At 49.6% G+C, this 22,097-nt stretch overlaps 1 protein-coding gene across 5 annotated transcripts in view; it reads left to right on the top strand.

The window, feature by feature from the left end:
* Window positions 1-18,199, top strand: part of ADARB1 (adenosine deaminase RNA specific B1) — an 86,399-nt gene extending 68,200 nt beyond the window's left edge. For 4 of the 5 annotated variants that reach the window (XM_042998682.1, XM_042998680.1, XM_042998681.1 and 1 more), the window contains exons 9-10: window positions 13,251-13,429; window positions 14,315-18,199. In XM_042998682.1, the coding sequence (XP_042854616.1) occupies window positions 13,251-13,429; window positions 14,315-14,494 (359 nt within the window). In that variant the 3' untranslated portion in view covers window positions 14,495-18,199. The remainder of the gene's footprint in view (window positions 1-13,250; window positions 13,430-14,314) is intronic. The other variant, XM_042998683.1, reaches the window with a different exon arrangement.
* The last annotated feature ends 3,898 nt before the right edge of the window (window positions 18,200-22,097 follow it).

Raw genomic sequence — 22,097 nt, 5'->3', positions numbered from 1 at the left:
CTAGAAGGGAATGTGGGTCCTGGCTGGATGTGGCTTTCCCTCGAGGCCCTCCCTGGAATCAGATACACAGCCAGGAAACATAAGAAACCAGCTACCCGAATTAATCAACCAAGGTTTTTATTCACAAGTGTGAGTGAACAACCATTATCATTTGAAGAAAATAAACAGATCAAAAGAGAATGATCTATGTGAAAAAACAGAACTAAGGGAAAGTAAACATAATTCAGGAAACAGAAAAGAATATAAATAACAGGCCTTATTAATATATGTGTTTTGTGAGTGTGGAAAGCAAACGTCAGTTTGAATGTCTAGAAAACATTCAACAAGCACCACTCAGCTGTGTATGGTAGGCTGTTCTGGACGTTGGGATGCGTGGTGGGGCACAAGAAACGTCTCCCCGTAGAGCATGATCCTTGGGAAGGGGGGCAGGTGTGTCAAAGACATGTCTGATAACTCAGAGCAGAAAAGTCTAAAATGGGAAGACCTGGGGATGTAGAAAGTTAATCCAATGTCTATCTGGCACCATTTCAGAAATAGAAAACAGAGAGGGAGAGAGAGGAAAATTTGGGGCACTGAAGAAAGCCGTGAGTATTGCAATGGAAGGAACGCACTGAGTACCGAGCAGAATTAATTTTTAAAAACCCATCCCTAGCACATCCTTATGAATTTTAGAACACCAGCAGTAAAGACAAGATGCTAAAATCTTCTAAATTAACTACAATAAGTATCAGACTTACGTAACACTTATCAGGAACACTGGAAGCCAGTGCTGAGGAGAAAAAAAAATTTTAATGTCTGTTTAATTTTGAGAGAGAGAGAGACAGAGTGCGAGTGGGGGAGCAGCAGAGAGAGAGGGAGACACAGAATCGGAAGCAGGCTCCAGGCTCCGAGCTGTCAGCACAGAGCCCAACACGGGGCTTGAATTCATGAACCATGAGATCATGACCTGAGCCGAAGTCAGATACTTAACCGACTGAGCTACCCCGGGTGCCCTGGGAAAATATTTTTTGTAGGATTTCTTATTTAACCATATGTTAAGCATTAGGACAAAATGATCATTTTCAGATATTCCAGGATTCAGAGGATTTCTTTCTAATGTATATTTTTTGAGGGGAAAAAAAGTGAGAATATTTTAGTGAAATGAAAAAGATATCTAGGAAAGAGGAAAATATGGGATCCAAGAAATAATACTTTGTAAATCCAAGAAAACAATGAAAAAGATAACTTATCAACGAGCCTAAAAAGTAACCATTGCAAGTTAGAACAGAGAATCCTATTAGAGAGCTCTAAAAAGAATGTTTTTCAGAAGAAAGTGAATGTATTTTAACAAATAACGTGAGAAACTGAATGGTCTTTATGATAATGTGAAAGTAAATGTTTCTTTGGGAGCAATAACAAAGAAAAGAAAAGAGAAAAAGGAAAGTCCAGGAAACCCCAGAAGTCATTTAGGAAAGGATTGGTAAACTGAGGTACTATGATGGCTGCTTTTATGTCAATTTGAGTGGCTATAGGCATGAGATTAGACCTTTCTGTCTGTGAGGCTCTTTGCAGAATGAGATTAGCGTTTGAATCAGCAGAGACTCAGGAAAGCAAACTGCCCTCCCCGTGTGGATGGGCATCTTTTAACCTACTGAGGGTCTATTTAGAACAAAGAGTGGACAAACAAGGAATTTGCCCCCTTTTCCTGCCTCACTGCCTGAGCCGGGACCTCCTATCTCCACCTTCTCCTACTATTGGACTCAGAGTTACAACCTCTCATTCTCAGGCCTCTGGACTCAGACTGAACAGCACTGCTGGCTTTTGGCCAAATACTGGTATGATTTTGAGGAATCAGTTTGAGACAGAGAATCCACTTGAAGTCGATGCTCGAAATCGTCTCCCTTATGTAGTTCGGACTTAAGGACAGTCCCCTCAGGTCTGTCACAGTACTCAGCCCCGCAGTGTATCACAGGATCGCTGTCGTGGGTGATTAAATCCAGACTCCTTGACTGTACAGGCGACTTCCTCTCACCATGGGCCCCAAACCTTAAAGTTAGCTAGAAAGAGTTAAAACCCAAAAGCCTTGGCCTCTTGAAGGTTAGACTCTACAGTGAATCTTAGATCGGTGAAGAAACCAGACCTTGAACTGGATTCTCAGAATTCACATGTCAAACATGATGAAACGGGGCCACAGTTTCACTTGACAGAATCACATTTGGCCTCGAGTGCGTGAATGGAAACCAGCGTCCTCAGCATTTGGTCCAGAATTGAGAGGGAAAGCCACAGCCGAGCTAAATAAGAAGCTAAGTACAGGGGGAGGGAAGAAAATCAGAGAGAGAAAGTGAGAGGGAAGGAGGGAGCAAGGAACAAGATTATGATCCATCAGTGAAACTAAAAGGTGTTGAGGGGAGCCTGGGGGGCCCAGTCGGCTGAGCGTCCAACTTCGGCTCAGGTCATGATCCCATGGTTTGTGGGTTCAAGCCCCACGTTGGGCTCTGTACAGACACACTCGATGTCTGGAGCCTGCTTCCGTTTCTGTGTCTTCCTCTCTCTCCGCCCTCCCCTGGTCGTGCTCTGTCTCTGTCTCTCTCGAAAATAAAAAAACATTTAAAAAAATTTAAAAAACTAAAAGGTGTTGATTTGAAAGAACAAAAGATCCCTATGCCATGATTAGTATTTTACTTAACAGTGTAATGGCAGATAAGACAAAATTAACAGTAGGAATTGGGGTGTATCTGCAGATACGGAGGCGGATGTCAAAATTTGAACCAACAACAATCATAACAACATAGGACAAGCAAGAAGTAAATTGCCAAAATTAACCCCCAAAGAAATAGAAAAATCTGGCAAAGGAAATTTCCAGTAAAGACACTGAAAATATCATCAACAAATTACCTTCCAGCAAGATCGCAGAGTTTAATCAGTCTGTCAAATAACATACCATCCCACTTCTATATAAACCTTCCGGGTCATAGAAAAGAGCAGCTGACCTAATCCTAATTCCAAAACTGGACAAAGAGGCACAAGTAAAAAGAAAACCACAGACAGCATCACCTATGACTAGAGATGCAAAACTTCTAAACCAAATACTAGAAAATTAAATTTAGCGCTGTAGCCAGAAATCTAAGAAGAGTTTAGTTCTACAGCTGTCAATGGAGCCCATCCGTGACTAGGTTACGAGAGAGGATCTGTAAGCCCCAGAACCTCACAGGAGTCAGTGTGCAGAGCGTGTGTGCGTGTGTGCTCTCGGGCGTACGCGTGCATCTGCTAGAAGGATCCGGATGAAAATGGCAATTCTCGTCTGGGAAGGATGAATTCTTCGGGGAGATTTAAGAATGTCTACAGTCTTCAAACATTACTTGTGGAGGGCTTTGTTCTCACTGCTAGAGACGCCAGCCGGGCCACCCACAGAACCCGCCCCGTCAGGATCTCAGAGACAGCACACAGTGTGCTTCTTGTTTAAAGCTTCACCTCTACTATCTGCTTAAGAACCACTAAAATTATTACAGTGGCTGCCTCTGGCCTTGTAGCTTTTCATTTCTCTGAGGTGTGTGCCAGTAGTGTCCACAATGAGCAAGTGTTACAATTTTTTTTAATTTTTTTTTTTTGTATTTGTTTATTTTGAGAGACAGCACAAGTGGGAGGGGGTGGGGGGAGAGACAGAGAGAGACAGAGACAGAGACAGAGAGACAGAGAATCCCAAGCAGGCTCTGCACTGCCATGAGAACCATGCGGTCATGACCTGAGCCCAAATCAAGAGTCAGACGCTTAATCGACTGAGCCACACAGGTGCCCCCGGTGTCACTGTTTAATGAGAACAATATTTTAACGTTTTATTTATTTTTGAGACAGAGAGAGACAGAGCATGAACGGGGGAGGGGCAGAGAGAGAGGGAGACACAGAATCAGAAGCAGGCTCCAGGCTCTGAGCCATCAGCCCAGAGCCCGACGCGGGGCTCGAACTCACGGACCGCAAGATCGTGACCTGAGCCGAAGTCGGACACTCAACCGACTGAGCCACCCAGGCGCCCCGAGAACAATATTTTAAAAGATACAATTTGAAAAGTTTTAAACTATGTTTGCGTGTGCGCAGCCCTCCCCACGGGTGACCCACCCGTCCCCCTCCAAGCTTCCTGGTGCCCTCGCTAATCCCTGCCTTTCCCCCCCGTCCCACCCCCAGGCAACCTTGATGTGCTTTCTGCCAATATAGATTGGTTTGCATTTTCTAGGATTAAAAAAATCATAAGGTACATACTTTTTTGTCTAGCTTATTTTACTCAGCATAAATATTTTGAGATTCATCCATGTTTGTTGAGTTTATCAGTAGCTCACTCCTTTTCATCACTACGTAGCATCGGGTTGTGTGGATAAACCACAACCTTGTGTCCGTCCAGCCATTGACGGCATTTGGGTTGTTTCCAGTCTTTCTGTGCTACAGAGAAAGCTGCTAAGAACGTTCATGTACAGCCCTTTGCGTGGACATTCCCTGCCATTCCTCCTGGAGTTGAAAGGCCGGGTCACGAGGCAGAACACTGTCCTACTTTCCCAAAGTGGTTGTGCCCACCACTGTGAAGGAGCCCCGATGCCTCCACACCCTTGCCAACCCCGAGGGGGGAGCCGGTCCGCCTTTCTGGCAGCTGTGAAGGGTGTCTCGCTGTGGTCTTAACTTGCGTTTCCCCAGTCTTTTCATGTGCTGTTTTGCTGTCTGTACGTCTTCTTCAATAAACCGTTCAAACCTCTTCTCATCTCTTAATGAGCTGTTTAATTTCTTACGACCGAGTTGGAGAGTTACTTATATATTCTAAGTCCTTTATCAGATATGTGATTTGAAAATTTTTTTCTCTCCCATCTCTTAACAGTGTCTTTCAGAGACCAAATAATATTTATTTTGATGAAGTCGTATTTTTCTATTTTCTTTGTTGAGTCACGTCTTTGATGTCCTGTATAAGAGATGTTTGCCTAAGTCAGTGCCATAAAGATTTTCCCCGATGTCGTATTCTTAGAAAATTGACACTTTCAGTGTTTACATTTAGGACTGTATTCCATTTTGAGTTCATGTTTGTATAGGACGTGAGGTGTGGATTGAAGTCCGTTTTTTCTCACATAGAACGTGTCTAGCTGACCCAGCACCCTCCGTTGAAAAGTTCATCCTTTCTCCACTGAATTGCCTTTGCAGCTTTGTTACACATCAGCCCGCGTACACACGGAGGGCTGTTGGGGGGCACTAGTGTCTTGCGTTGATCCCTTTGCCACGATGCCGGTATCACACTGTTAGGATTACTAGTTGTATTGTGAGTTTGAGATCGCGGAGAACGAGTTCTCCAACTTTGTACTTGTTTCTCAAAGTTGTTTTGGCTACTTGGTCCTTTTTGCGTTTCATAGCAGTTTTATAATCAGCTTCTCAGCTTCTCCGTAGACCCCGTTTGGATTTTGATGGAGGCCGCATTGAATACGTGGGCCGGTTTGGGGAGAACTGACATCTGAACAGTTTTGGGTCTTCTGGTTGACGAGTGCCGATGCCTCCCCACTCCTGCAGGCCCTCGTTCTCTCGGCAGCACTTGGCACCGCACAGCATACATATCTTTCACGTCTTTTGTCGGGTTTATCTTTGTTTTGTATTTAAAAATTTTTTTTTTCCAACGTCTTTTATTTATTTTTGGGACAGAGAGAGACAGAGCATGAACAGGGGAGGGGCAGAGAGAGAGGGAGACACAGAATCGGAAACAGGCTCCAGGCTCTGAGCCATCAGCCCAGAGCCCGACGCGGGGCTCGAACTCACGGACCGCGAGATCGTGACCTGGCTGAAGTCGGACGCTTGACCGACTGCGCCACCCAGGCGCCCCTGTTTTGTATTTTTGATGCTGCTTTAAACGTTATATTTCTGTCTCCGTTTCTAGGTGTTTGTTGCGAATACAGAGAGGTATTAGTTCTGGTAGCTGTTTTGGAAATTTCATTGAATTTTCTTTATAGATGATCATGTTGTTCATGCTCTATTTGTTGCTGGTAGTCCAGAAACCTTGGATTTCTTCCTTCCCGATTGCACCCCGATGGGCTCTGGTATGATGTGGGGTACAAGGGGTGAGCACAGACACCCTCGCCTTGTGTGCAGTCTCAGGGGAGAGCACCCAGTCGTTCACCACCAGGTGTGGTGTTAGCCGTGGGGTCTCACGGACGCCTTTGTAAGCTCTGCTCCGAGTTTACTAAGGGGCTTTTAATCAGGAGTGAATGTTGGATTTGGATTTTGTCAAGCTCTTTGTTTCTACTCTCAATAGAGCTGCTCATTTGTTGTTTGTTTCTGTTCGTTTAATATGGAATATGGTGACATTGATTGAGTCCTTTAAATATGAAACCAACCTTGCATTCCTGGGATAAACGTTGTATAGGCATTATGTGTTATTCCTTTTAAATATCGTTGAATTTGATGTGCTAAAATTTTATTTCCTATTTCTGCATCCGTGGCATACTGGCCTGCAGTGATATTGGTCTACTGTTGTGTTTGAATGTCTTTGTCAGGTTTCGACATCAGGGTGATACTTGCCTCATGAAGTGAATTGACAACCGTTTCTTCCTCTTCAGTTTTCTGGAAGAGTTGGTTTAGACTTGCTACCAGTTTTTTCTTAAACACTGGTAGAATTCACCAGTGAAGCCATCTGGGCCTCAGGTTTTCTCTGTGAGAAAGTATCTTCAAATGCATTGTCTGTAACAGAATAGATGCAGGCATATTCATGTTATCTATTTTTTTTTCCTTGAGTGAACTTTGGTAATTTATGTCTCTCGGGGACATTTGTCTATTTCATTTAAGGTGTGGAATTTATTGGCCTGAAAGTGTTCACGACGTTCCTGCATTATCCTCGTAGCACCTGCGGGTCTCTGGTGATGCCTCTCATTCCTAAAACTGCTCATCTGTGTCTTCTCTCTCTGCATCAGTCTGCCTAGAGGTCTGTCAAGTTTATGGATTTTTCTCTAAAGAACCAACTTTTGATTTCGTGGATTTTATTTTTCTGTTTTCTGTTTTATTTCAACAATTTCTGCTCTGGTATTTATTTATTTATTTATTTATGTATGTATGTATGTATGTATGTATGTATGTATGTATGTATGTCTGCTTACTTAAGTTGCTTTTCTTTTTTCAGTTTTTAGGGTGCTAACTGAGGTCGTTGTTTTGAGACCTTTTATTGCTTTCTCAGCATTTCATAAATTTTGATATGTTGTGTTATCACTTTCACCAATTTCAAAATACTTTGTCTCTTGGGCTATTTAGAAGCCTGCTATTTAGCTTCAAAATATTAAGGGGTTTTATAGATTTTTCTGTTGGTTTTTAATTTGATTTCATTTTCTGACTTGAATCCTTTAAATTTATGTTTGTGTTACAGGCCAGAATGTGATCTTTGTGAATATTCCATGACAACTTGGACAACATGTACATCTGCTACTTGTTGGGTAGAGTGGCCTATGAGTTGGTTGGTTGTCTAGTGCATGTCTTCTGTGTCTTTACTTATCTACTTGGTCTATCAGTTATTGAGAGGAGGGTATTAAAAACCTCTTGACTATCACTGTGCTCTTATCTATCTTTCCTTCCAATTTTTTTCAGTTTTTACTTCATGTATTTTGTAGTTCTCTAATTAGGAGTGTGGGTTCCTCTTAGTAAATTGGCCTCCTTTATCATTATAAAATGACCTTCTTTATCCCTGTTTACTATTCTTCATTCTGAAATCTGTTTTGTCTGGCATTAATAGATTCTGACCCCTGCCCACTGCTTTCTTTCAATTCGTGCTAGCATAGTGTCTCTTTTCCCATGCTTTAATTTTAAGCTATTTTATATTATTTTACATTGAAAGTATGTTTCTTGTCATCAGCATGTTTGGATCTACTTTTTTCCCTACCCCAACTGATAATCTCTGCCTTTTCATTAGGGTGCTCAGGACATTTACGTTTATTGTGATATTGATATGGTGGGGTTTAAATCTATTGTCTTGGTACATATTTTTTATTTGTTCTATATTATCTCTGTTCCCCCTTTTCTCTTTTGCTTTTTTTTACATTACTTATGATTTCATTTTAACTCCTTCTTGACTTTTTAGCTATAACTTTTTGTTTTGTTAATTTAGTGACTGTTCTAGGGTTTTATAGTATACATGCTTAAATTATTATAATCTGCCCTCACATGATGTTATACCACTCATGCACAGTATAAGAATCTTCCATTTCTCCTCTCCAGGCCTTTGTGATATTGTTGTCGTACATTTAACATCTGCATATGTTAAAAATCCCATACTATACTCTTAGTTTTGTTTCAACAGTCAATTGGCTTTTTTTAATTAAGTATTTTAATTCCAGTATCATTAACAGACACTGTTATATTAACAGCCAATTAACTTTTAAAGAGATGAGAGTTGGTACTTCCAGTGTTCTTTATCCCTTGAAGTAGATCCCCCTTTACATCTGGTGTCATTTCCTTCTGCCTGGAGGGCTTCCTTTCACATTCTTTGGGGTGCAAGTCTGACGATGAATTCTTTCAGCTTTGGTATGTCTGGAAGAGTCTTTATTTTGCATTCCTTTTTAAAATATATATTTCTGGGAAAGTATATTTTTGCTGGAATGGCAGGATTTTCTTTTCTTTTCTTTTCTTTTCTTTTCTTTTCTTTTCTTTTCTTTTCTTTTCTTTTCTTTTCTTTTCTTTTCTTTTCTTTTCTTTTCTTTTCTTTTCTTTTCTTTGGAGCACCTTGAAGAGTTGCTCCCCTGTCGTGCTGTTTGCATTATTTCCAGTAAGAAATCTGCTGTCTTGGGGTGCCTGGGAGGCACAGTCGGTTAAGTATCTGACTCTTGGTTCCAGCTCAGGTGATTATCTCACAATTCAGGAGATTGAGCCCCGCATCAGGCTGCATGCTGGCATCATAGAGACTGCTTGGGATTCTCGCTCTCCCTGCCCCCGTCTGCCCCTTCCCTGCTCGTGCCTGCTCTCTCTCTGTCTCAAAATGAACAAATAAACTTAAAAAAAAAGTAATCTGCTGTCTCATCTTTGTCCCTCCATGTGTGAGGCCTTTTCCACTGGCCGTGGTGTACATTTTCTCTTCATACTGCCATGCTTTGGTGTGGTTTTCCGCACATTTCTTGTGCTTGGCCTTCATCAGGATTCTTAGATCTGTGTGTTTATAGATTTTATAAAATTTGTCACATTTTTATCTGTTTTCTGTACCACCTTCTCACTTATCCTTCATGAACCAGTTATATGTGTGTTGGACTGATAGATTTGTCTGACAGCTCAATGATTTGCTGGGTTTTCTTTTTTTCCAATCTCTGTGTGTGTTTCATTTTGTCTTTTTTGGGGGGGTGGGGTGGGGGGTGAGGGGCAGAAAAGGAGAGAAAGAATCCTAAGCAGGCTCCACGCTGAGTGTGGAGCCTGACACAGGGCTCTAACTCACAACCATGAGCTCATGACCTGAGCTAAAATCAAGAGTTAGACAATCAACTGACTGAGCCACCTAGGCACCCCATTCTGTGTGTTTCATTTTGCATAGTTCCTGTTATTGTGTTTTTAAGTTCACTGGTCTTTCTTCTATTCTAGATCTTTCTATCCTGAGGTTAGTACCATCCAGTGTAGTTCATCTACCAGATGCACCCTTAGACTCTAGAAGGGTATACCTAAACACTTCATGCCTTTGTGTGAGCGTTAGGCACGTTCCCTGACCCTTCCAGGCAGTTCTCACCCAGTCTTGAGCAGTGTGTGTGCCATTGATGTTCAGGGGACCCTCTGCGTGCCATCGCACGGACCCTGGCTGCCTTGTTTCCTGTGCTCTCAGTTCAGGGAGTCTGCAGGCTCCGCCTGGGTTCCTTCTTCCCTCACCGTGGCCTGGATGCCTGGGCGGACCCCGGGGGCACAGATGGGCTCACCTCATGTGTCTCCCGCCTCTCAGAAACCACTGTCCTTCCTTGTTTGATGTCCGGGCTCTTGGAGGCTGGTGTTTGATGTATTTTGTCTGGTTTATGATTTTAGGAGTGGGGGTAAGTCCAGCAGCTGGTACTCCAGCCCACACAGAAGCGAAAGCCTAAATTTATTTTTAAATCACAGTAAAACAGAAAGCCCACTCTTGAACACTGGTCCCTTCTCTGTGTCACCCTCAGAGAGAGATGCTTTTGCAATCTAGACCTGATGGTGCACCTGCTCAGCCAGGCCAGCTGGGTGTTTGGCTTGAGTTGGAAGCTCGACTGCCTTGTTCATGTTTTGGTCTGGGTTCCCTGGACAGCAGAGACCAAGGGGAGAATTTAAGGTGCGTACTTGGCAAGTGTGAACTCAGAGTAGCGGGGTAGATTGGGTGGGGGGGGGGTGAAGAGAGGAAAGGTGGCTTTAGCAGCAGGAGAAACTGTCCCAGGGGGCTGCTCCGTCCCCGAGAGCCTCTAGGTTCCCCGCCTATGCTGTGGAGGTCGCTGTGCTTAGCTGTGTGTGGGTGGCCTGGCCGTGGCACCTGTGGGGCATGTGACACACCATCACTGTGGTGTCTCCAGGATGGCCGGCGGAGGGCTTGTGTGTGCGGACTCACAGCCATGTGACGGAGGGAGTGTGGCCTGAGCATCTGGTCCCGGGAGGATCGGCCTGCGGACTCGTGCACCACATCCACTCAGGCTCGCTCGTCAGCCCCCCTCCAGACAGCCCTTCACACACAGGTCATTGTCTCAGCAAGGTCAGCAATTAATGAAGATTTAAAGCCTTTAAAAAAAATATGATGGCCCTCTCTTCCTGTCCTTTTTGTTTTGGAAAATGGAGCTATGGCCAGGTGGTCACTCCTAGTGGCCCACAAGCTGCGGGTCCCCTTAACCTGGTCAGCCGTGGCGTCTCTGATGGGCTTAACTGGATCTTCCTTGTTGCTGTTTGCTTACTGACAGCACACAGTTTTATCACAGTTTAACCAAAACTAAGTGATATCTCACCCAGATGCTTTAAAATTGTGTTTAATCTCGGGCACCTGGGGGCTCCGTCGGTTGAGCGTCTGACTTCGGCTCAGGGCGTCATCTCGCGGTCTGTGGGTTCGAGCCCCGTGTCGGGCTCTGTGCTGACAGCTGAAGCCTGGAGCCTGCTTGGGATTCTGGGTCTCCCTCTCTCTCTGCCCCTCCCCCGCTCCCACTCTGTCTCTCTCTCTCTCTCTCTCTCTCTGTCTCAAGAAAATAAAACATTTTTAAAAACTTCTCGTGACAAGCAGGAGAAGAAACACGGGCCATATGTATCGGGCTGTGTGATGGTCCAGTTCCCCGCGGGGCCGCTTGGTTCATGAGCACATTCCCCGCTGTGAGTTTATCGAGGTGCTAGACTCCTGCACCAGTCCCAGCCAGTGGGACTTCTTTTTAGGAAGGCGGTTTTGTTGAATTGATTTGGAACTTTAGTTTGGTTTTCCTGTGTTTCAGGTGGTTTCTTGAACTATGTGGTGAGTTTGCTAATTGGTTAATTACTCCCTGCTTGTTAGCAGATGTGTACTGGTGTGTCTGTTTTGTGGCTCATTGTAACATTTACATGTGATCGATTAATGTAGAAAAGTGTTGTAGGCAACTCGATCTGGTTTGTCTGATGTTTCCAGTGTTCTCGTGCAGTACCTCATGCGGTGCCCAGCCATCACGCGCCTAGTGTCCACCTGTCAGAAATATGTGCACGTTTCACCAAAGCGTGTGGTCAGAAATGTTCACGCACACACTCGTCAGAATAGCCAAGAACTAGGAAAAACAGCGAAGTGAGAGTCCACGGTGATGTGTTGCCAGCAGGGTCCTGTGCGGCAGTGAGGTTGGGCGGGCCACGGCCACGTGGAAGGGGTGGGACCTCGGGTGTAAGGCACCAGGCACAGGGGAATCTGTTTGTGTAAGTGGCCCCACGAGTGTAAAGCTCGCAGCGGGCAACGCCAGTCAGCGTGCTGGGGTCGGTGCGGTGGCTGCCCGCTCGGGGGAGGGGGCGGCTGTGGAGGCGGGAGGGCTCCGGTGCCAGGACGCCGGCTGTGGGTGTGCTTGCTTTGTGAAAACTCACGAGGCCGCATCCTTGTGATTTTTCACGCCTCAGTGAAAACGTTTGCCTGAAGTAGGATTCACCGCGCACGTCTTGGAATCAAAGAGTGATCAGCAGGTTAACAGAGAAGGCGAATCCTGAATTCTTCCTCACAGTGAGGTCCCCTGCTGGGGTTCTCAGGGACCAGCAGGGTAGGGGCAGGTCGCCTGCCCCGTGCACCGGGGGGTTGGCAGGTACTGCGTGCAGGAGGAGCTCTCGGGGAGCACGGAGAGCAGGAGCTGGCACCCGCGGCCGGCCCTGCTGCTGAGGAGCTTCGCGGACAGGGCTGGGGCTCCCCCATCCTGAGTGTGGGCACAGCGGGTGCCCAGCCTCTGGCCCCGGGTGGCCTCTGCCCTGCTCACAAGGGCATGGACTTCCCAGGAGACACCTTCCAGTCCCTTTCAGTGAATATCCCAGACCTGGGTGACACGTGTGTGTGGGTTTTCACCCCGCGTCGAGACCGGTGGCCGCTTTGCCCCATGGACTGGGGTCTCTTCCATCATGTGGCTTCAAGTCGCATCTTCCACACTCTGAGCCAGCCTGGGGGCCAGCCTGTGGCCTCGGCTGCAGCGTTCTGTTCAAGGGCGGCCATGGTCCCCGGAGCAGAAGCGGAGCGTGGCCCGAGGGGGGGAGCCCCACGGAGCCGGGTCGGCGCACCTGGCGGGGGGCTCCCGTTGTGGGCGTGTTCTGAAGACACACCCCGAGTCAGGGTGGCCCGTGTCCCCCCGAGGAATGGAGGCTGGAGCTCAGGGCACTGATGGGGGAGGTGCGCACCCAGCTCCAGCCTTCCGAGTGTCCTGTGAGAATCTCTCGGGCCCAGCAAGTGAGACTCGGTTCATTAGGATCATTTCAGCATGGAAAGAAAACGTACCTGCACTCATCCAGTCGGGTTCCTTGTCTCTGGGGTGTAGTGCGTGCAGGGCGGGAGAGCCTGGCCGGGCCCGGCCCCTGGTGTGCAGGGTGCGAGCGCCAGACCCGGGTGTGGTGTGCAAGGGTCCGCCCTCAGGGCACAACCTCACCTGAATTAGCCCCAGCAGTGGTTCTCACACTCGGACATCTAGCTCTGGACCCCGAGTGAGGCCTCACGGTTTTGGGCTTCTGTGGAACTGATGCCCACCCCCCGGGCACAGCCGAGCGCGGTTCCGGGCAGCTCAAGGTGGCCCTGGACGGCGTGAGCACACCCGGGCCCGTGCACCCGTGGGCCGCGTCCTCCAGCCCCGCGTCACCTCGCCCGTGTCTCTCCGTTCCAGGCATCAGCAACGCAGAAGCGCGGCAGCCAGGGAAGGCACCCAACTTCAGCGTCAACTGGACGGTGGGTGACTCGGCCATCGAGGTCATCAACGCCACGACGGGGAAGGACGAGCTGGGCCGTGCATCCCGCCTGTGTAAGCACGCCTTGTACTGTCGCTGGATGCGTGTGCACGGCAAGGTACCGGCCCCGCCTCCCCGCAGCTTGTTCCACAAAGCCCCGCGCCACCATCCCCACGGCCTTTCCCAGACCTCTTTGTTCCTTGGGACCCCTCACCTCGAAGTGTGGCCCCGGCTCCTCTCATCTAAAGCAGCCTCAGGCAGCTCTTCCCTTCCCGCCGGCTTCCTGGGGGGACCCTCTCACCTGCACGTGCTGCCAGGTGATTCCACCAGAGGAGGGAAGGCCCCCTCGCGGCCCTCAGGAGGCCTTAGGCCTGTTCCTGCAGTAGCAGCAGGGTCCCTTTCCCCAGATGAGACCTTCTCCGGTCCGTGCGCGTCTTGCTGGTCTTCCTTTATCGGTCGGGTGCGTGGCGGGTGTTTGTTAGAAGGCTGGCGCCGAACTTGGCGTGGCGGTTTGGACCGAAGCCGGCTCGCGCTCCCGTCCCTGTTCCCACAGCAGGGCCACCTGTGCTGGAGGTCCGCACCCTGTTTATCCCTGAGACCTGCAGCAGCGTGAGTCAGCCAGCCACCGGGGGGCAGCGCCTCCCAGTCCTTCGGTGTGAATGAAACACACGTGACATCAGACGGGCTGTGTGTCTCAGTAGCTGAAAAGATTAAAATTGAAATTGGAATCAGGTGCCTGTGGGCTCAGAAGCCCCTCTTTGGAACCCGGGGTCCGAAACTGCCTGTCTGACGCGGCGCCGGCTCCGCGGGGGGCGGGGGGCACGACGGTCGTGGGCCCTTGCGCCCTGTGTGACACGGCCCCTTGGAGGAAGGCACTGCTGCCTCGGGGCTGCCCCCACGAGCCAGCGTAGGATGAAATACCAGATTTTGAAAGTCTTACTGAGTTTTGTTTTCTACTGTTTCTGCTTAAATAGTCGTGCTTTTTTTTTTTAACTTCTTACAGGTTCCCTCCAACTTGTTACGGTCCAAGATTACTAAGCCCAACATGTACCATGAATCCAAACTGGTAGCGAAGGAGTACCAGGCCGCCAAGGCGTGTCTGTTCAAAGCGTTCATCAAGGCGGGGCTGGGCGCCTGGGTGGAGAAGCCCACAGAACAGGACCAGTTCTCTCTCACACCCTGACCTGGGGCCTGGGGCCGGGGCTGCTGCGTCCAGCGCTGTCTCCAGAATGTCCCGTCTGGACTGGGGGCAGGTGTGGGGACGCGGGGTGCTGGGCATCCAGCACTTTCTCCGGAACGTCCCGTCTGGATCGGGGGCAGGTGTGGGGACGCGGGGTGCTGGGCGTCCAGCGTGGGGACGCGGGGTGCTGGGCGTCCAGCGCTGTCTCCGGAACGTCCCGTCTGGATTGGGGGCAGGTGTGGGGACGCGGGGTGCTGGGCGTCCAGCACCGTCTCCGGAACACGTGTCTGGACTGGGGGTGGGCGCGCACTTCGGGGAGGGTGGAGAGGGTGTCGGGGTTCAGTGTCCCCACCTGGCACCCCTGTGCAGCGGCATTACCCCTTTGAATTATCCAGTGACTGTTTTCAATCTCCGTTTACGTTTAGAAATTGAGTTCTACTGAGTAGGGCTTCCTTAAGTTTAGGAAAATAGAAACTACTTTGTGTGAAATTTTTGAATAAATAATTTATTCAGAGTTAGGAACGTGGTTTATAAAATAAGTAATTATATCAGGTCACTCTTACGCCACATTACTTTATGTGTGGAGAAGGGGAGAGCGTAGAGAGAGGTTGGAGGCGGTAGCCTGAAGAGAGCGTCAGGGCTGTGTTACTGGTGGGTCTCCTGCCCGCCCGCCGTGGCCCGGCTGCCCTCAGTGACTGTCCCAGCCTGCCCGGGAGAGGACCCTGCACGACAGGCCCAGCCCAGCGCACACACGCGGCCCCTGGCGTGGGGTCGGCGTGCGTCCGTGAGGGTGCAGCCTGGATCCCTCTACCCTTTAGCCCCCCTGGAAGCTTCTGTGCCCCTCCTAGGGTTGCATCGTGGAAAACGTGTTGGTTCACTTCTAAGTGATCAAAGGTACAACGTGGGTGGTAATCCTGGCCATTCATCGGAGATTTTTCAGCAGTATTTAACTTTTAGGGACTAGGAGGAATCCACAGAGGCTACTGCACAATTTTCTTCCTTCCTCTGAATCTAATGAGTGTGGATGACTCTCCAGACATCTTCACAGAATGGAAATAGAATTAATTAAGTAGAGATACTCATTCTTAGAAAATGCCACTTAAGGCATATTTTTAAATTAAGCTTTATCAAAGGCGTGTTTGAAGTCAGTATTCAGGCCAGAAGCTGGTGAGGCCACAGACGCCGTCCCCACCAGGGTCTGCACATTGATTGTCACGGCAGGGAAGGGGTGCTGCTGGCGTCGGGGTGACCCGGGGACGCTGCTCCACACCCCGCAGCACCCGGGGTGGCCCCGGGCCGAGTCGGCAGATGGTCAGGAGCGCGGGCTGGGGTCCTGGGTGGCGCCTCGACCTGAGCTCAGAGATTTGCACCAATTGCCTTGTTTCTTCCACTCAGGATCAGACAGGAGCCCGAGGAGGTGCTGGGTCAGAAGGGGGGGGGGGGGCCTTGTGGGCGCAGCAAGCAGAGACGGGAGACCCCGCCCCGCCTTTCTGGACTCAGAAGGCCTAGGACAGGAGCAGAGCAGCTACTGTCCCCTCGGTCCCGACCCCACGTGCTCAGAGCAGGAGATTCGGACCAGAAGTGCAGAGCCTCCCGGCGCCTCTGTGGCTCCCCGGGTGGCCGGTCGCAGCCGTGGGTCCGGACCAGGGACTGACCAGGGGCAGAGGAGCGAGCCCTGCCCACACCAGCCCGCTCTCCTGCAGCCGGGGTGCAGGGGTGCGGGGGGGGGGGGGCACGGCCCGGGCTGCGCCTTCCACCCGCAGCAGGAAAGCTGCCGGCCGGTGTCGCTCCCCTCCCAGAGCAGGCGCTCCCAACTCAGACGACATCTGTAGCCCCTGTGTTTTTATTCTCTCTACAAATGGTATTTTTTCTAACGGGGATCGGGAGACGGACTTAGTTTTTACAGAATACCTGGATTTTGACTAAAAGCCCAGGGGAAATATATTGCATGTACATACAAACGCTGCCCAGTATGTCTGGCTTCTTCCCTCCCGTCAGGTAAAGGCTGAGGGGAGTGTGGTCCTCTCCCCGCCCCAAGTGAAGAAGGACGGCCCTGCTGTGTGCTGGTCCCAAGGACCCCAGCTCCGCGGCCACCCACCGGGACTCTCCCCCGGGCCTCGTGGGCTGTGGAGGACAGCGCTCGGGGTCGGGAGGGAGGGAGCCGTGCCCCGGACGGGACAGCAGCCGGATTAGCTCCCCCGTGAGCGGGAACCAGAGGAAGGAAACGTTAACTCCTCAGGGAGGCGGGAGGCCAGTCAGGAAACTGCACTTTAAACAAACTGCCCTATTTGAGGCTCAGCGTGCATTCTGCCCCGTGACTGTTTTCCGAGGTATTATTTTGCACACTGTGCCCTAACCCTGGATTTCAGAGACTTGGGAAATCTGACACCACCAAGAACCTGATTGAGAAAAATCAGTTGTGAAGACGGTTCGCCCAGTGGGGGTTGGGAGGGTTCTGTTCTGTTTTGTTTGCTAAACCTGAAGTATTAACTCCAGGAAGACAGGGACCCTCATGTGGTCCCCAGGCTCGGGGACAGCTGTCCCACTAGCGGAAGGCCCTTCGCGCCTGGGGTGGGGGTGGGGGGCCAGGCGCGCCACAGAGCCCTGTTCTGATCCTGAATCTTAATTGCACTTTTCATCATGTTTTTCTGTTTTGGAGAGTTTTATTGATTTATTTAATCAAAAACAGTTACTGTATCTGAAAACGTGCAGACTGACATCTCACAAGGCATTGATTTCTCTGGAATGTATTTTCGTTCAGATGATTTCCTTGGTACCCACACTCTAGACTCGCTGCTTTCTTCGTAAAGACAGCGTTCCTTGTCATCCCAAATAGGGACGCCGAGGAGGGGGCGGCTCTCTGGCTCCTCAAGGCAGGCAGAGCTGAGGGGGATTAGTGATGCTGGGGGCGGGGCCACACGCCGCGTCCCCTTTTATCAGAAAACAGAAATCGGATGGCTCTTCACTTCTAAAATATTTCACACCAAAAAAATACGGTCTGCCCCGACCATAAGTTTGATCTAGCAAGAGGAATAAAAGCAGCTGGCTTTCCCATCTGTGTGAAGTCAGAGAATCTCTCAGAAGGTTCCTTTTTGTCAACCCCAACTACCTAAGTGGAAAGGGCAAAGTATTTGCGACCTTGTGTGTCCAGTGTTGTGTGTCCTTGTCCCCTGGAGTGTCCTGTGACCCTCTCCATCCTCCTGGCCAGTCACGTGCCTCGGGGCTGGGAGGGGAGGGTCTGACTCGGTCCCGGCATTTAGCTGACCTCTGGCACTGCTGTGTGCACCTGTTCACTGTTTGCAGCGACGAGCCCCCAGCCCCAAGGACACTTAGCTTGGCCACGCCGTGGGCTGATGGTACATCGGGAGCCGACGCCTGTCCTTCTGGACACGACCACGAATGGTTAAAGTCAGTCTGCGGAACGTTTGTGGAGTGAGCCCGGAAGCAGTTTGCTTCTCCAGATATTGGGTCATATGCTTTTATTTTACTTTATTTTATTTTAGAATTTGGACACTTTATATGAATGTAGTTCAGCCAAGAACCCTGTCGCTAAGATCCACTCCCCAGTGTTCTCTGTATGTATATTGATGTATATACCACACGTTACAACCTGCATGAGCTTCCTTCTCGCAGCGAGACCAGCCGGAACCAAGCATGAGACGCGGTCCTACACACAAAGGATTTGACATGTTCTCAATAAAAGACAGTGTTATACCACTGCGGTGTGGCTGGGTTTTCTCTCTCGTTGTCTCCGTGGTCCGCTGACAGGCCTGAGGGCAGCCCTAAAGAGCATAATTTGCAGGGGTGCATAAGCACCTGCTGAGGGCTGCCCGCTGACTGGTCTTGTAGCCGTGCGCTGACCCAGCGCTCGGCGCATTCATACCCAGCTCGGGACAGTTCCTCCGAGCCCTTGGACCCGCGGGTCCCTCACGGCCCTCCTGAGCATGCGTCGCCCACCCCCACATGCAAGGTGTGTAGAGGACAGTGAGGCAGCTGCCCCTGCTCGTGTCCCCGCCTGTGAGAAGGGACGACAACGTGGCCCCTGTGACCTGTCGGGCTGTGTGAGGGCGACACGGACAGGAAAACACATGGGAAGAACCTGGGCTGGCCAACAGGCCACTGGCCAGGTGGACTGGGGTCTCAGGTGCAGGAAAGCAGCACAACTAAGAAGGCGGGACTTTGTTATTCAGGGCTGACATTTCTGAAAGACGCTCGTAATAGACCAAGTGGAAAGCTGGCTGCAGAGAGCGGTATTCGTGCATTTCACGGTTGCGAAGAAATACGGGTGCATTATGTACAGCACATGTGGAACAGCCTGGAAGGGGCTGAGTCTGGTCTGTGTGAGTGGGGATTTGGGGTGATTTTAATTTAATTCTGCCTTTTTAAGCTTACCCATTTGTCTGATGTTTCTACAATTACATGAAAAGTAAAGAGGAAAATGTTTTTAAAAGTCAAAATCCCCATACAAATAAAAAGCACTGTTATGAAAAACTTGCTCTCTTTTGCATCAATTTTGAGTCTGTTCTTTTCCCACAATAAAAGCAATGTTAAGATGAAGATACGTAACACGAAAAGACGGGGGCAGCACGCCCTTCACAGGTTCATCCCCGGAAGAGCATTTCCCCGAGGATGCCATGTTGAGGGAGCCTCAAGGCCCTCGCTGGAGGCTGGTGATGAGGCAGAGACATCACGGGGCGTCCCGAGTGTTGGGGACAGATCCCTGGGCACAGCAGAGACCGCCGCCCGCAAGGAGCTCCTCCTGGGAAAGGACTAGAAAGAAATCCCCCCGGGTTTCACTGCAAACACACACTGCAATGTGCCAGCTACCAGACTAATTAATTTTTATCAATATATGCCTTTTTTCCCCATTAAACAGAAAGTTAGATCGTGATACTTAATAAAATGGAGGAATTTTTAAAATGATTTTCATACTTAATTCTTATTTAATCTTTAGCTCCTGGGGGTAATATTCAATCTACACGTGTACACAAAGATTTTATCATTCCCCTCACTTAGGAAATAACCTGAACATTTGCCTACATATTTCATTAAGTTTGTAAGTTTTTTGCAAATAAGAAAAACAGCATATGGAACTCATTTTCCTTTCACGGCACGTTAGTAAGTGGGTCAACCATTTTAAATGTACATGTTTTAAATGTTGGCTGACTTCAGCAGTTTATCTCATCGGGTGTGTGCTGCAATTTTATTTCCCAATGTTTTTCTTTCGGAATATCCCCGGAAAAGTATGTTAATACTTTTATTTCAGTTGCAAAAGTGGGTCAAACCTTTCTTGACAGAAAATAAGTCTAATTTGGTTCAACAGTTTGACAAGAATGTGAGATTGCATGGAGGACGTTGGCCATAAATAGGATGAACTAAATCTGTAGCTCCAAGTGGTGCTGAAAATACGTTTCAGATAATGGTATGATAAGAGACTTTTATTTTTAAATGTTCCGTCGGATAAAAGCAATGAAATTAACACTTCAACGTCCCCACCCCCGCCCCCTCAGAATATATCAGATGAAAAAAGATACCACTTGGGCGACAGAGAATCATGGATAAATGATAGTTTCTTGATACGTGTATGAAAAGCCTCCTCAGTAAATGTCCCAAACTTGGCAATGACAAGATAACAAATACAGTCACAGCCCAGGTGGTTTCAAAACAGTTCAACAAAAGCCTGAGAGAACAGTTGATAAAGCATTGCAAGATTAAACAATGTTTTCTTTTTCCCAATCTTTGGATTCGGGAAATATTATGTAAGAGTGGATGGTGGAAGGGTGTAGATGATGGAGGTTTATGTGAAAAGTAGAAGGTGGACGAAAGAAGGTGGGTGTGGTAGGTGGATGATATTAAAGGTGGGTCCTGGGGCGGGGCCTTCACCTTTGGGGGTCTTGTTTTTTCTGGGGTTTTCAGACAGTAGAGGCCACAGGTGAGCAGAGGACCCAGGTGGCCGATGGCCTGATAACAACCACATGCCGAAGCAGGATTCTTGAGACTCTGCAGTTCGGGCGCAGCAAGGACGCACGGATGTAGGTAGGTGAGCGCAGTGGGTGGGTGACCTGGGTCCCTGCCTCTAGAGCCAAGGTCGCTGGGTCCTAAGTGCCTACGTGTAAAGGAGGAATTGAAGGGTTTACTTTCAAACTTTAATACTTACAATTGTCCAGGAGCCACATTTTTGCAAAACCCTGTATATGATGAAAAGATTTAGCTGTAATCTGAAAGTATTTGATGCGGTACAGGTTTCCAGAGATTGGGAGCCAATCCAAAGCTTTGGGGATTCTCTGCCCGCCCCCCCCCAGTCCAGCTTCTGGTCCGGGCGCCCTTTGCCCAGGCTGTGTGTGCGGGGAGGTTGGTCGAGGGTCGATTCCAGGACACCTGACACTCCTTGGGCCTCTGTCCCCAGCCAGGTGCAGGCCCCGGGTGTTTTCGGCACAGGTCCCTCCCTGGGCTGCCCTGGGGCAGGGGTGGGGGCTGGGGCTGGGGTTGGGGTCAGCAGGGTGTCCTGCTGTGTGTCCCGAGCCTCATTTTGGGGAGAGAGAACCTGTTTCTTCTCAGCAAGCAAACGGCGTACGAACAGAGCAGGAAGGAGAAGAGCTTATCTGGAGCTGAAATGTTTTGAAGCAAAGTCAGAGGAGGGTGACCTTCCAAGTGGTGTTTGACTTTCTCCTTTTGCCCAGAACTAATCGGCTTAGCTCGGATGCCTGAGTGCCCGGTGACACAGGGGCCCGCTGCTTTCAGGGTTTACTCTTTATGAAAGAAAAACACCATTTCTCACCAGAGCCTAAAGTTTATGGGGCTTCTCTCGTGGACCGCTCGTGCTTGGTCATTAAAGGGGCAAAGCCGACACGGTCTCTTTCCTGGAGTTTGTCAGATGGCTTTATTCGTAACGATCATCAGACGGAAACACTGACTGCGGGCTGAATGTTGTCGCCTGCCAGGCAAAGAGCCGCCCGCCCATCCCTCCCCCGTTGGCCGTCTGGGGTCAGGGAGCCATCTGGGGCCTCCTCTCGGTGGCCGGCACCTGGGCGGGGGGCGTCAGGGGACGGTCACTCCATGGGATTACCTGTCTGCTTAAACCGGAGACATCACGCAGGCAAAGCTGACTCCTGGGGACAGAGAGGTGACCCAGCTCCCAACAACAAAAGAACGAGGCTGCCTTTCCAAATCCATCACTGTCACCCATGTGCCGTCCCTGCCTGTACACCCCTCCCCACAATAAAACTAGGAAATGTAGGTGGGGGCCTCCTGAAGACGCTGCCGGCCGGGCCAGGCCTCTCTTGGTTCAGAAAACAGAGGGATTCTTTGTATCCAGAAGATCAAAATACTCAGGGTGATTTGGTCACAGAGCAGTCACATGTCTGGAGATGGGTGATGTGTCTGTAGCCAGCAGGGGCCGCCCCGTTCTCCCTGCCTCATCACCATCCCCCACCCCACCCCTTGGAGGTCCAGGTGACCCCCTGCATCCTGTAGGGCAAGCCTCTGCCCAGACAAGCTGGGGTGGAAGTGGGTGGGGGGGAGACATCACCAGGACTCAGGCCTCTGGAGAAGTGACTCAGCCCTAGCGACGGGACGATGGGGTGGGAAGGGACCCGGTACAAGCTCT

The sequence above is a fragment of the Panthera tigris genome, chromosome C2 (genome assembly GCF_018350195.1).
Source record: "Panthera tigris isolate Pti1 chromosome C2, P.tigris_Pti1_mat1.1, whole genome shotgun sequence".
Taxonomy (NCBI): Eukaryota; Metazoa; Chordata; class Mammalia; order Carnivora; family Felidae; genus Panthera; species Panthera tigris.
This window is presented reverse-complemented; position numbering and strand designations above follow the sequence as displayed.